The sequence below is a fragment of the Hetaerina americana genome, unplaced genomic scaffold (genome assembly GCF_022747635.1).
Source record: "Hetaerina americana unplaced genomic scaffold, ioHetAmer1.1.p SCAF_4, whole genome shotgun sequence".
NCBI lineage: Eukaryota > Metazoa > Arthropoda > Insecta > Odonata > Calopterygidae > Hetaerina > Hetaerina americana.
The window spans coordinates 48,661,241-48,676,054 of record NW_027286985.1 but is presented as its reverse complement, the minus strand read 5'-3'; the positions used below and the strand labels follow the sequence as shown (position 1 = coordinate 48,676,054).

The 14,814-nt window shown below is 33.8% G+C and overlaps 1 protein-coding gene across 4 annotated transcripts in view; it reads left to right on the top strand.

Annotated features, from left to right (window-relative positions):
- LOC139691891 (glutamate receptor 1-like) overlaps positions 1 to 14,575 on the top strand; it is an 89,061-nt gene extending 74,486 nt beyond the window's left edge. For 2 of the 4 annotated variants that reach the window (XM_071589825.1, XM_071589822.1), the window contains exons 14-20: positions 3,742 to 3,940; positions 4,135 to 4,379; positions 6,079 to 6,187; positions 7,055 to 7,192; positions 8,062 to 8,136; positions 12,239 to 12,314; positions 13,725 to 14,574. In XM_071589825.1, coding sequence (XP_071445926.1) covers positions 3,742 to 3,940; positions 4,135 to 4,379; positions 6,079 to 6,187; positions 7,055 to 7,192; positions 8,062 to 8,136; positions 12,239 to 12,259 — 787 coding nt within the window. In that variant the 3' untranslated portion in view covers positions 12,260 to 12,314; positions 13,725 to 14,574. Of the gene's footprint in view, positions 1 to 3,741; positions 3,941 to 4,134; positions 4,380 to 6,078; positions 6,188 to 7,054; positions 7,193 to 8,061; positions 8,137 to 12,238; positions 12,315 to 13,724 lie in introns of all 4 variants that reach the window. The other 2 variants (XM_071589823.1, XM_071589824.1) reach the window with 2 other exon arrangements.
- The last annotated feature ends 239 nt before the right edge of the window (positions 14,576 to 14,814 follow it).

The window sequence follows — 14,814 nt, the reverse complement described above, 5'->3', positions numbered from 1 at the left end:
AACCTCCCCACTCTATTGACCATCACCTTTGCTGCTTAATGGGAAAGAGATACAAAGGATAGATTTCCCTTCTTTTTTTCATGATGGAATGAATTAAATGAAGGGCCCTCCTTTGAAACCCATAGGATTCATTTTCTCATGAAAACTTTATGTTTAGATATTTCAATGTTAATGAAGAAATCACTTTGCACATATAGTACATTTGAAAGTAGTACCCTTATCATACAGCCCTTCTTTCATTTCATCTGCTTGCATTACATTACTTTGTTTTTAATTTTACTTCAGTGTTCATTTTAGCATCCATTTTCTCAAGCCTGCTAGCCATGCACGCTCAGTCTTTTACCTGATGGTTCCATAGTCGTACTCAAGTATGTTAGTTGCAAATATTAATTTCCCTTAACTAAGAGTCCTGAAGAAAGAGAAAGAGGGATGTCCAAAACAATATGTTTAGATTCTTCATTTCCATCTGTGTAATTATTAGCTTTGCTGTATAACATTTCCCCACACAAAACAGTCTGTGCAACTTCATAAAAACAGAAAATATGTGATATCACATCACATTTTATCTTAGCTGTTTATTACCTATTTTCAAAATTATCCAATACTTTCTGTTGCTTGGGAGAAAAAAAAGTCCAAAATGCAATTTTCTATAACAAAGTATTTTATTGTGATAATTAAATTGTCCAGTCTTTATGACAGTGAAAACAGTTAATAAGTGTTTTCAACTTTGGTTATTAATTTTATTGTTATATTCCATATCTAAAGTAAAGATTTTTAATGTTTAAGAAAATATATTGTTATAATAATATATTGTTACCATTTACTGATATAGTTCAGCTGTTACGCCTGTATTCTTCAAAGCATTTATATTTTTCTTTTAAGGGACAATGATATTTTTAAAAGGATTGGCTAAATAACAGATACATAATTAAGCTATAACTTTCTGTTAACTATAACTTTCTCATGTACTCACTGGCCACCAATTGTTATTAAGCTGTATTTGACTATATTGCAGTGAATGTTATCTTGAATCATGTTAACTTTTAAATATTGGTAGAAATACAATTTCAGAAGGTCTATGCTCAGACAGGCTCAACCCTCTCCCTCCACTATTCATGAAAAGAGTGCACAAGTATGTACCAAACAGGTGCATAATCCTAATCTCAATGGAAGTGATTTTGAAAAATATTTAGCTTTTCTGCAACCTTGTAGTCCAACAAGCAGAAGGGACTTGCATTCTGCTAGCAGGAATATGGAGGAAAAAGATGGGAAACAACAATACTGTGGTCATGCTAACACACATGGAAAGATAAGGAAATCTTTAAAAAAAATATTTTAAAGCATTTTTTGTTCATTTTCAACACACACACACACACACACACACACACACACACACACACACACACACACACACACACACATATATATATATATATATATATATATATATATATATATATATATATATATATATATATATATATATATATATATATATAATTATAGGAGTCACATATTTCCATCATTTTGGTGTATTTCAGTTTAATTCCCATACGGATCACTCAGTTATTTTACATTTTAAAGTTTATAAAAAATTGGAATGCACAGAAATGTCAATCTTTCTTTCAGTCTTCCTTGAGGGGAATATAACCAACTATGGTCATGGCCTCAAACCATGTTAACTTTCTTGAGACTTTCATATTTTTTGGCCAGTTTCAGTGTGGCCTGAAGAATATGTGGAATATTCAGCCATGTAGGACATCTGGAAGTTGTCCAGAAATTGTCTCAGTCAGTCAGAACGAACACTGTCTTATAGGTATAGATAATTAGGATAGCTTAGCCTCTTGCACTGAAATCCTTTTAAATACCCCATTATGCCAATAAACAATAGTATGAACATTTATTATTTGAAAAAAAACTAATGCACACTCTAGCAAGGTAAGGTGTAGTCAGGGCCATGATTAGAATGTGTACCTGGGGCAAGGGGATTCCAGTACCCCCCCTCCCACGATCCCTGTACATATTGCATATGTCTTAGAATCTGACTTTTCTTATTTCTTAAAGCCTTTCAATGCATCTTTTGTGTTGTGAGAATAATCATGAGTATCAAGAAACACTCAGTTTACAAAAAAATACGTATATTCCATGTTGACACCCCTTCCAGTAAAGCACCCGGGAACATGCCCTCCACCCTCTATCCCTCCTAGCTATGGTTATGGTCGTAGTTAAGCCGTCAGAATAGATGCATAAGGGAAAGAAAAAATTAAAATAAAGAAATGTGGCTGAATAGATATAATAAAAGGATTTGGAGCTGCATGGATTAAACCAGTGTGATGACTAGAGCAATGGCTTCCCATTCAGAGGTTCTGAGTTCCATTTGTGGTGGTGACAAACAGTATAATTATGATACCTATTCATACACTCAATGGAGAGCACTTTAAGCATGTATGTTGTTGTTCAAATGGGATGTTTGACTAAAAATCTCCTGCTATCATTCATACAGAATGGATTGATTCTAGCATTGGATTTTTCTACACATGTATTTCCACCTGTCCATGAATCGTACATGAATTCAATTCACTGAAAAATGGCCACCATTCACCACCAATTCAATAAAATTGTGTAAATAGGATTAGCAAACACATGCTTTTCACTTTATTGCAGCAGTCATTACAGTCAGGCACCAATGTTACTGGTGACAGTGTCAATAAATAAATAGTATCTTCTGAATTCTCTCTTGATTATTCTTTATGCTTATGTAACATCAGTTCTCTAAAGAACATATGAGCACTTGATTTCTCTCATGTTCAATCCAAATCATTATTATTAATTTAATGGCTTGATAAACACCACAATAGTATTGATCTGCATTGGCCATGTGATATTCATGTTACATGTACTCAGTGCACACTGTCATGGCCAATGATGTCATTGATTATCCCTCCATATATAACACTTTCTTCATTGAGTTATTGCTTCTAACAATTAGCTATATAAAAATTGTTTTATTTAAAAAATTTTCTTTGCTTAAAAAGTATTCACAATTAATCATAATTTTAGTATTGCAGTAAAAAGTTACTGCCCTTGAATATTTATTGATAAGTAATATAAATTTTAAAGGTAGGTTTTGAATGGTCCCTAATAGCTGTTGCATATCACTTTTTTCGTGACTTCCCCTTGTTTTCACAGTGCTTCATATTTCCCTCTTCATTTATTCAACTTCCTACCTTAATACAATCCAGAAAGTCTATTCTCTTTATTCCTCTGCTTCACTTACCTAATATTCTCCTTGCCATCTTGGCCTTCAGTATCTAGTTGACCCATTATTTCCTCCGCCCACTTTTACTACCTCTGAATTTCAATCAGCAATTTCCTCTCTTCTCCAACCTTATATAAGCCTTCTTGTGGGCTTGAAAGAATGATGGAAATTAGCCAGTCCCAAATTATGATTGGCCCTGGTTAGGGGCTGATAGAAATGAAACTTTTACCAGGGCTGTGCAGGGTGAGAGTGGAGAGGGTTAGGAATGGTTTACAAATATTTTTGAAGCCTGCTCTTTGGCATTAAAAGAGATAATTTAAAATGATTTGGTCTTTTCAAAAGATGTTTTGATTAAAAGTGATTGTCCATTTTTGCCTGGCATATATTCAGCCAAATTATATATATAAATCTTGTTGAAACACCAGAAATATCGCACATTATCTTTAAGAATATTATTAACCCTGATGACTTATTATTTGCAGATCTATATCAGGCCGAATAGTTGGCAGTGTCTGGTGGTTCTTCACCCTGATACTCATATCTTCTTACACAGCCAATTTGGCCGCATTTTTAACAGTTGAACGAATGGTTGCTCCCATAAATTCCCCAGAAGATCTGGCTTCTCAAACTGAAGTCCAGTATGGCACTCTATATCATGGATCTACTTGGGATTTCTTTCGTGTAAGTAATTGTTTTTTGTTCTAAATGTAAGTATGCTGTATGTGGCGAGAGGATTCTACTGCTTGACTCTCTCCACATTTCGGCATCATCCTCTATGTTTCACTGAATTCGTAATCAGTTAATTTAATCAGCTACTCAATATTTTTTAAATGTTTGAGAACTAATAGTTCATTCTACTTTTTTTGTAATTGTAGCGGTCACAAATCACCCTGTACAGCAAAATGTGGGAGTTCATGAATTCTCGAAAGCATGTATTTGTTCGAACCTATGATGAAGGAATAAGAAGAGTGCGGCAATCAAAGGGAAAGTATGCTCTATTAATAGAGTCACCAAAAAATGATTACACCAATGAAAGAGAACCATGTGACACCATGAAAGTGGGCAGAAATCTGGATGCAAAAGGATTTGGTGTAGCAACTCCCCTTGGCTCCCCTCTAAGGTAAACTTGAAAATATTTCTCTCTTCAAAATTTGCCCTAACTTTAGCAAGTCATTTTTATTACCATTAGATATTTTCTGACTGGAAAGAAGTGAAGTTATGAGTGATTGCATTCAGTGCAACCTACTCATCACAATCGATCCCTTAGATTGCCTACTTTAATTGCTTCTCTCATCCCAATCCATAATTGAATGCTACCTTGGTAGTTGAGTTAAGTCCCACTGTGGATGTGCCCAGAAGTTCCCTCACTCATCCCAAGAGTTAACCAATAAAACTTTGAGATAGTAGCCAAACATATTGAGATAGTATCGCAAATTGTGCTTAAGTGATTACGGATTCCATTCAGTTTGCAATGGAGGAAGTTAAATATGTTTTGAAAAATCCCATTCTATAGAAAATAGTACTACTGGGAACATCTCTGCCATGCTCTTTATCCTGTACATACAGTCATGGTAATTGGTAGAGATGTGAGGTCATTACATTACTTTAGTTGTGTAATAAATTGAAAAAGGAAGGGGATGAATTAATATACCTATGCCTTGAAATGCATATTTCTTGATTCATGCTTGGAATATCATATGGATAATGTATTGTTTAACGTACATTTCAAAGTCCTCACATCCCGTGGAAATAGTGTCTATTATTTGATTTTTTAGATAGTTTATTTAACTGTTTGGTTTTTAGGATCAACTTTTAGAATTTCTAGGAAGATGAAAATTATCATCATTTAATTAAATTTTTCATAGTTTGAATAACACTCTTTACAGTCCAATTCAGGGTTTTGACTTAAACCTTACTTTGATAATGATGAGTTGAGCAAAGAAAGTTTTCAAAATGGCAACCTATTTGAACAGGAACTTGGATATTAAGAAGCAAGCATATATAAGGAGGATACACTTTTGCTCTAGGCCAAATTGTGAATTATTCTAAGGTCCCACAGGGTTGACCTACCAAGATGTTTACCCAGTACATATCTCTGAAAATCACCAATGTGTTAATTCTAGGCAATGTATTCTTTAGTTAGTGCCTGCTATTACAGTTAGAGCATAATGGTTTATAATTTTAAAAAAGGGTACTCATAGATTATGTTGGGATAAGTGATATGAAAACCCTACCTACAAAGAAATAGGTACCAGATCTTATGTCATTCACAGAGAGGTTTGTGATTCATTCTGTTAGTTATGTGTTATAAATGGTATGAATTACGAGTAATTGAATGGTTTTTTGGAGGGGGCATGGTAGCTAGAGGATAGCGTGCTGTGCTACCAAGTTCAATTCCCACCTCTGGGCACCCTCAGCTTCACCCAAGCTGAGTGATTTTTAGGGCACCAAATCTTCCTGGGAAATAACAGGCAACACAGAGAAAGGAACCCCGCCCTTTCCCTGATGTGTGAATTGCATACACCATTGGCCTTAGTATTGAGTGAGCTCTACCCTTACCTATCAAACTGACCTTTGGATGATTACTGTGTTATACCTTAAATAAAAATCATTTTTAGCCCCCATTGCCGACTGATTATCTATTGCATATTCATTTTGACTACCAAATATCATGTATAAAATGCCCACTGATTTTCACTACATCATTAGTCATAAGAATTCTTTCTCCTAGATGGAGTGTTGCATATCTATTTTTGCTGAAATACTTTTACTTCATTTATCTCTTTTTTAATGCACTAATTTTATTTCCTCTCTCACAGGGATGGAATTAACTTGGCAGTGTTATCATTAAAAGAAAATGGAGAATTAGCCAAACTAAAAAATCGCTGGTGGTATGACAGAACTGAATGTCGACATGGTGATAAGCAGGTATGCAAAATTCAAGTATATATTTATCCAAATTAGCAAAATGGCACTTAGGTTGCAGTATAATTTGTCTCGCCAGATAGCCGTATGTTCTTAATTGGTTATATGTCCTTCCTTCGATAAAAAGAGGATTATCTTTTCAAATGGCAGATAACATTCTTTTATTCTTAGTGATTTCCCTAGTGTACTAGTTTATTTTTTTAACCAAGTCAGTTAAATCCACTAAGAATATATTCTCTAAGATAATACAATCCCTGTAAAAGCAGAAGGGGGAAAGGGATGGCTATGGTTAATGGAAAGGGTTCATTTGCCTATTACCTTGCATAGATTTTAACCTGCTAGCCCTAAAGAAATCCAAAAGTGCTACTAACCAGAGAAGTATGCATGGATGACAGAAACTAAAAATGTCAAGTATTTCAATATTTTCTAAAAGAATTACAATTATTGGATCATACTAAGACATATATTTAATATTAAGTCTAAAGTGCTTCAAGCATATTTATGTTGGTGGCAGACAATTTTAAGCATAATAATAAATTATTGACACAATATAGGAAAATATGTATGCACTTAGACAATTAAGCATATAGATGCAACTTCCTATTTGTGTAATGTTACTCGAGCGCTATTTAATATTGCTTCATCTCAAAGTAAGTTTTTATGAATGAAGAACCCAGGTATATTGGCTTAATCATGTTTCACCCCATTGCCAATACCCATTTTCCATGCATAAACTAACAAATGAAGAAAGGGAAAAATTTATCACTATAACCATAATTTTAAGGTATTGTTGTAGTTCTCTTTCTTATCATCATGCTCAGCTGTACATATTTATATGAAAATTACTAAATGTAAAAATTCATATTTCAGGATGCTTCACGCAATGAGCTATCCTTAAGTAATGTTGCTGGAATATTTTACATTCTCATTGGTGGTCTCATCCTGGCAATGGGAGTTGCTCTCCTTGAATTCTGCTATAAATCCCATGTTGAAGCCAACCGAGCAAAAGTAAGTGACTTGGTGACATAGTTGTGACTTAGAAACTTGAACACTGAAGAAATTGATCATGCAATTACTATCTCCATACTATATTATGCATTTCAAGTCAAAGGCTTTTTATATGACACTCAAATATTGGGGTGATGATGGTGTGGAGGCTGATAGATAGTCATATGTGGTCGGTATATAATCATAATAGATCATTTCATATCTGACTTACCACTTTTAATAATTAATTTTTACATACCTCAATGAGAAAAAGATGAAACCCTTGACCATTTTCAAATTGAGTGTTCATTCTTTACTTAACAATGGGTTATTGGATCAGGGGGACAATGATATCATGGGAAAATATAAAATATGATTTGTGCTTGTACCAGGGTGAACCTTTAGGACATCTGAGGCTTGACATCCTTTATGAGTGGATTTCATTTAATTGTCTTTATTTTGGCTGAAACTGATACTCCAATTAATTTGCATAGCTTATTCATAATATTCATCCTCATTTTCTAATACTCTTTGGAGTAAGGTAATCATCATATTTTGAGAAAATGTAATCAAGAGTCATATGCATACATAATTAGTGCTCCTGAGATCAGAATATTATTTTTTATCCTGGTTCATTTACAAATGCCTTTTATTTTTCAATTATTATCAACCCTTTCCACTCTCATTCTCTGAGTCATGTCACTATAGCATTAGTGTAGGAAATGATAGTCAATAAACAAATAATTTTATTTCACATCAAAAAAATATCTATTTTAGTGTTTACATTTCAAGAATCTATTTATGAGGAAAATATTTTGGCAAATTTTTAACCACAATGATTACCAAACTTCTAAAATTTATCCATTTATAATATGTCACATTATTTCTAGATACCTCTGTCAGATGCAATGAAAGCTAAGGCAAGATTGACAATTGGTGGTGGGCGTGACTACGATAATGGAAGGGTAAATATTACTATTAAATTTATTATTTTATAGAAATAAACAAAAAAAACTTCTTTTTGTCATATTTATACAGTAAATTACAAATTTATGATGTAGCCAGAATACTGCTTTCTCCATTAGGTTTTCTATTTATGACTAAAAATAAGGACAGCATTGGCATAACTTACTACATTATTCAAGTATCTTAAACATTAAACCCTAGAATATAAAAAACAAAAATAAAGTCTTGAAATCATCTCCCATTATGGTTTATTCATTTACAAGTAGTTCTTTTTAGAAATACCTTGTTTTTGGAGTGAAATGGGTTCAGCACTCATCCTATTAAGGATATGAGCCAGCACCCACAATTGGATTTCTACAGTGACCTCATTCATTCAAGAAAACTAGTCCATCCACAGTATATATAATGCATATTCAGCATGAATATACTCATGATTTCTATTGAATGTACATATTTCATAACTGTGCATTCATCATGCCTATTCCCACCCCTTACTTGCCTTCCATTTTCCACTCTATCATATTCTTGAACATCCCCTAACCAATCAAAATGCTCTGCATCCAGTTTTCTTTTCTCATTTGGATTTCTTCCAACAATCCCCTCTCCTCCCCACTATTACCAGCTCTTCCTCATTTGTTTTCCCTTCCTTTTACTCAACCACATTTCAAAACCCTCCAATCTATGTTTATCATTTTGCTTCAACGACCATTTTTCCATGCACCAAGTTTCATTTCGATATCCAGTTCTACCCATGAGTCTTAAACCATTTCCTCCATGTATATGTTGAAAAGCAGGGGTAATAATGGACATCCCTGTTGTACTCCTCTTCCTAGCACTGTCCATCTGGCATCTCCACTTGCACCTGAGCAGTCTGAGATATGTGCAGTTTACAGAGTGGCCTCCTATTTTTTCAGCCTACCCCTTTTTTCTGCCATATATTCATTATTTCTACCTGATTCACTCAAACAAATTCCTTCTCAAAACCTATGAAACCGAAAAATACATTCTGATTGTACTCTATGTTCCCCTCTATTAGTGACCTCATTACTGCTATGGCATGACACATGCCTCACTTCTTCCTGAACCTAAACTGATCATCCCCAGTCCTCCTCTCCTTCCTTAATTATGATCCTAAGTTTCACATAGTTTAATTCAAGATAAAGCTTATTATTCTGTAGTTTTCACATCATTATTGGTCGTTCTATCCTAAGATTGGTTGGCTGCAGCCCTCCATCCTACCCTATCTGATGCTAATTGGCTTACTTCCTGATATTTTTTGCTATGTACTTTCTCCTTTATTTATGCCATGTATTTATCCCTTGACCTTCCTCTTCGGACTTTTCCCTCAATTTTTCCTTCTATTATATTCTTCACGGATCCATTGTGCCTCAGGATGTGCCCAATCCATCTGGTTCTTCTTTTCTCTATGATGTTCCATAAGGTCTGTTCTTCGTCTATTCTTCTGTATACTTCTTTTTTTCTTATTTTATTAGTCCATTTGATCTTAAGCATCCTCCTCCAGTACCAAGTTTTGAAGGCTTCAAGTCTTTTCTGGTCTACTTTTCCGATGGTCCATAGAGTGCTACACTCCATACGAATGTTTTGACATATGTTTCCTCGTCTGTAGTTCTATCTCCTTTGAACACAGCAGCTGTCTTTTCATTCTGAATGCTCTCTTAGTTTGAGCTATTCTTTGCTTGATGTCTACAGTACTTCTTCTGTCCCTTGTGATGATACTTCCGAGATAGGTGAAGGAATCCACTTGTTCTATTTTTTGTCCTTTCAGTGTGACTACTGTATTCCACTTCTCTCTTCCACATACTAGGATTTTAGTCTTTGTCTTTTTCATATTGTATCTTTGTAGAACTTAATCCAATACATTTAGTGACCTTTGAAGATCCTCCTGGTTTTCTGCTATCATTGCTATATTGAATTTTCACGTATGGCTGCTTTTTCCTTTTTTGGGATGGGAACAAAGAATTAGCTGATGAAATCTTCCAGTCATATTCTTCCCTCATAAATGCGATAAATTAATTCATTAGCTCCTTTCACATTTTCCTAAATCCTTAAGGAATTCCATGAAAATGTCATCAATCTCCTTAGTCTTATATGATTTCATGTACCTAAATGCCCTTTATATCTTGCAATCATGTATTCCCGAACCTTAGCTATCCCCATCTACATCATATCCTCTTTCTTTGTCTAAGATTTCTGGCTTATTATTATTACCATGTAGATCTTCCTTGCATTCTTTTCATCTCCATTAAATCTTCTCTGGTTCAGTTAATAATTTTTCTGGTATATATTTGATAGGAGTATTTGGTAGTCCAGGGGTAGATCATTGGGCTGCTGACTGGAGGACCCAGGTTTGATTACTGGGCATGCCTCTTTGGGCATCCCCAGCTTCACCTGAGCTGTGTGATTTTTTGAGCGCCATGAATTTCACACATTATTGGGTGAACTCTACCATCACTTTCCAAAACAACCATAAGGTTGATCACTGTGTTTATGGTAAATTGGATAGTGCGCACATTTCTCCTTCTTACTTCCTGATAGTACTTTCACCTTCCTGCATAATACAACAATTTCACCCCCCCTTCTTAAACTTTCCATATCCTACATACACTACATCTTCCACCATGCTTTTTTAGCCCTTTAAGGTTCCAGCTTCCATTTATTATTCAACACATATTACTTCAAATTCCAAAGAAACTGCGGGAGATGCCACAACAGTAACTTTTAACGGAGTCATCCGCTAATGTGCATTTCAATGCAACAATTTCAGAGTGTAAAAATCATTCGCCTTACTTCTTTCATCCTAATTCTGTTTTTGCATTATTCCACTTCCTTCTCCCATCTATCTTCCTGATCATATCATCTGTAATCCTTGGTTTCCTTGTCTTTTTCCAGTTTACTGTTCCTATAGTTTTGTTTACAGCTTTCGATATCCCTATTTTGATACGTACATATTGTTTTAATTTATCCGTCTCCCTATCCTGGCTTTTAACTTCATACCCTCATATCTAATGTTACTCTTCATTAGTACTAATTATGATCTGAATTCACATTCACTTCTGGGAAACTGTGCATATTAATCATGCTGTTTCTCTATCTGTACCTAATCATAATATAGTCTGACTGATATCTTCCATAATTGCTGGTCATTTTTCATGTTTACCTATGCCATTACTTTAGAATAATTTTTGGTAGCAGCATCCCTGACACACTTTGAAATGAAGGCTGAAACTCACTTTTGGTGGATAGATTTTGGCCAACATCCAATCAGTTTCTCCACTTTTAATAAGGTTGTTAAATATATAGAACTTCTTGCTGCTCAGGAAGCTAGCTTTTGAGTTATTGCTTCCACGGAGACCTATCACATGCATATACAAAAGGGTTCATGTATGCATAATTCAGAAAATGGTCAAAATGTGTTTACAGGATCTCAAACCTTGTATTTCCATCAAAATATTGAATTAAAATTATTGCATGAAAACAATACTTTCCCCCTAACCACATATGGGGAAAGTAAAAACAAATAAGGAAAATGTTCTATTCTCTCATATGTGCATTCCTGACACTCATAAGGTTCAACTTTAACTGCACTTTAAAAAGAAAACTCTGGGAAACTTTGCAGAAGCATCCCATGCTTGAAGCAATAATATGCATTAAGTATTCATGGTCACTGAGTCAATATGCTCAATGTTAGTGACAAGCTTCCAAGTAAATGTGAGTGAACATCCAAATTCCTACTTAGCTCCAACAATGACTGAATTCAAAATCAGCTAACAATTCACAGAACATATATCTTTCGTGTTCACTCAAAAACAATCATATCTCTGAAAGGTGCACCACTGTCATTGATATGAGGTATATATTAGTTTGGTTAAAAAAACAAGGTCTACTTTTAGAGTCCAATGACCCAAATGCATTGATTAATGTGGAGCAGCAAGAAGGTTTTAATTTATAAATAGAAAGTAGGAATTAAAGAAGAGCTAATTAGCGTTCAAGCTAAAGTTGCTATATAATTATTTAATTAATTTATTTTAAATGAAATACAACAAATAATCCTCTTAACAATTGCCAATATTTGCTTTCCAGTTATTTGGAGATCCATCCTAGCGCATTCATTAAAAAAGCATGGAAAAATAGTGAGTGCACATTACAACTGCTATCTGTGAGTATGAAAACATTTGACTTTTTGAAGTTAAAATTCCAAACATACAGTATAGGTGTAAAATGTTAACAAAAACCAATGTTCATTTATGGCCTTCATAACATATAAAACCTGTTTGTTCAAATTATAATTTCTATAATTATTTCCCCAACATTAATAATCAAGCATACCATAAAAAACAAATCATACTAAAAAAAATGATATCATACCATAAACTGCTCTTTGGCAGTTATGCAGGCTTTGCTTCATAAAGTATACATAAGATGCCACACCTATAATTATGGATTTATCATACTGATTGATATAAGGGACAGAGGTGGCAATTACTGATAATTATCACTGCGGTATGTAAAATACATTTTGGAACCCTAACCTTTTTGAAGAAAAAGTTTAAAGGAATGAGACTTGAGAAGTATTGAGAGAGAAAATGAAGTGATTAAAAAAGTTAGCAATCGCAAGGCCTGCATAAACTGAATCAGTAGTGACATTCTACACAAGATTGGCCATGAAGTAGTGTTTTTGCCATTTTTGTGTTTGTAAAAGCCTTCTAGTTCAACGAAATCTGTAATATAAGAGAAATTTAAGCAAATTAAGGTAATTATGAGTTGCTTGGAAGTACTTTCAATATAATTCAAATAATTAAGTTTGTACATTTACTGGCCAAATTAAGGTTTTTGAATTAAAGATCTGTACCTTAATCTTTTATGATATAGTGGATATTTCTGTAGTGTTATAGACTATGTAACTAACTAATAATATTGAGAGGTCCATGATAGTATTGGTTGAATCACCTAATTAATTGCAGAAGACAACATATTTTTTTAATGACTGGAAAACATTTGAACAAGAATAAATTCGTTAGTAAAAACATTTTATTTTTTTTAATTTATGCACCCAATAATTAAAAATAATAACAGGAATGTAAACTAGGGTACATCATCATCTTGTAATGAAACATATTACCAAGAGAAATGACACAGCAACAATTGACAAGGAGTAGTGTCAGTTCATACAAAACTATTTGAAGACTCTCCTTGAAAAATTAAATCAACATTCCTAGGTTTGTGGCTAGGTCTTCCAAACACTGGAGTGTCCTGCTAATCACTTTGATCATCAAGGGTTTAGGTTCAACTCAATTAGAATACCATGCATATGTCCTCCAGGAAGTGACTAAGAATACACACACACAATTGAAATTACACCAACTGATTTTGACAGCTTATAATTTTATTTTTTATTGCAGATGAAAGAAAACCTTTAGAAAATAATCATATATTTGTGATCCCCGCAAAAATGTTAATGAACTCTCCAGTTGAGATTTTAAATGCCCTCAGAGTAGTGATCAGGTAATTATTTTGTGCATAATCTTTCTTGAATTTTATAATGACCTCTTTGCTACTCATCTTGCAGGCCTGCCATTTGGATGAGCCATCCCTTCTAAGCTCGGACCCAGAAATAGTAACTACCTTTAGCTGTTCTGGTAGACGTGCCAGTGAAAAATGTTACAATGACATTTTTGTACTACAGGCTACCATGGCAATCCAAATCCAGTGCCATAATGAAATGGAGCCAATACAAAGGGACTCTTGGCAGGAGTATTATTTGAATGAAACTTCCAAAAACCCAATTGTTTCATTTACCCTCCCTTTGAACTGACTTTTTTCAATTTTTGAATGTTTCATCTATTGTTCAATGGCTGCAAAGATAGAAAGGCATTGAAATTTGGATATTTTTGGCATTGTTCTGCTCAACACTTAAATTTATTGTAATTATGGTGAAATAATATTAATCCTGTTGTCTGATTCTGATGATGGAATTTTCTTCAGTGTTGAGCTAGGAGTGAAAGTCATGTGCAATAAATGTTTTCCACTGTTTTTTTATTTAAAAAGCTGGAAAAAATTTCTTTCCATAGTTAATTAGACCACATTCCATATCCAATTTTTATACTGAAAGCATACTTATAGGTGAGCCTGTAACATAGTTCTCTATGTAAATTTCCTGTAAAGTTGTATTCATTTGAATTGTGAAACTATTCTCATTTGTATGCTTCACATTGATTTCCTCAATGAATTATAAGATCTGAAATTAAAATGAAAGCCTATTGATGTGCATTATTCCTGCATGATTGTAACAACTATTTGAATGTACATAATTGAATTTGGTTTGAAATCACACAAATTTTGTAAATTATCAAACAATAATAATGTTGTGTAGTGTGTAATATTTGTTTTGATTAAAATATTCAATTTTAATGAGTACATTTAACTATGGCAAAATATGCTTTTCTTCCTCCTTCTTCGGCTGTTACCATTGGGTATACATTTCTTCTATGGTTGATGAATGCAAGTTATTAGAATCATCCTTAGTTTTAAGCAGGAGGTTTCGTGGAAATATCATTTTTTAAACTCTTAAGAGACTATCAGTGTAGCTAGGAACCTACATCAGAGAATAATGTTTTTTGCATGATTAAGATGCATTGAGTAGCCTACATTTTTATGTG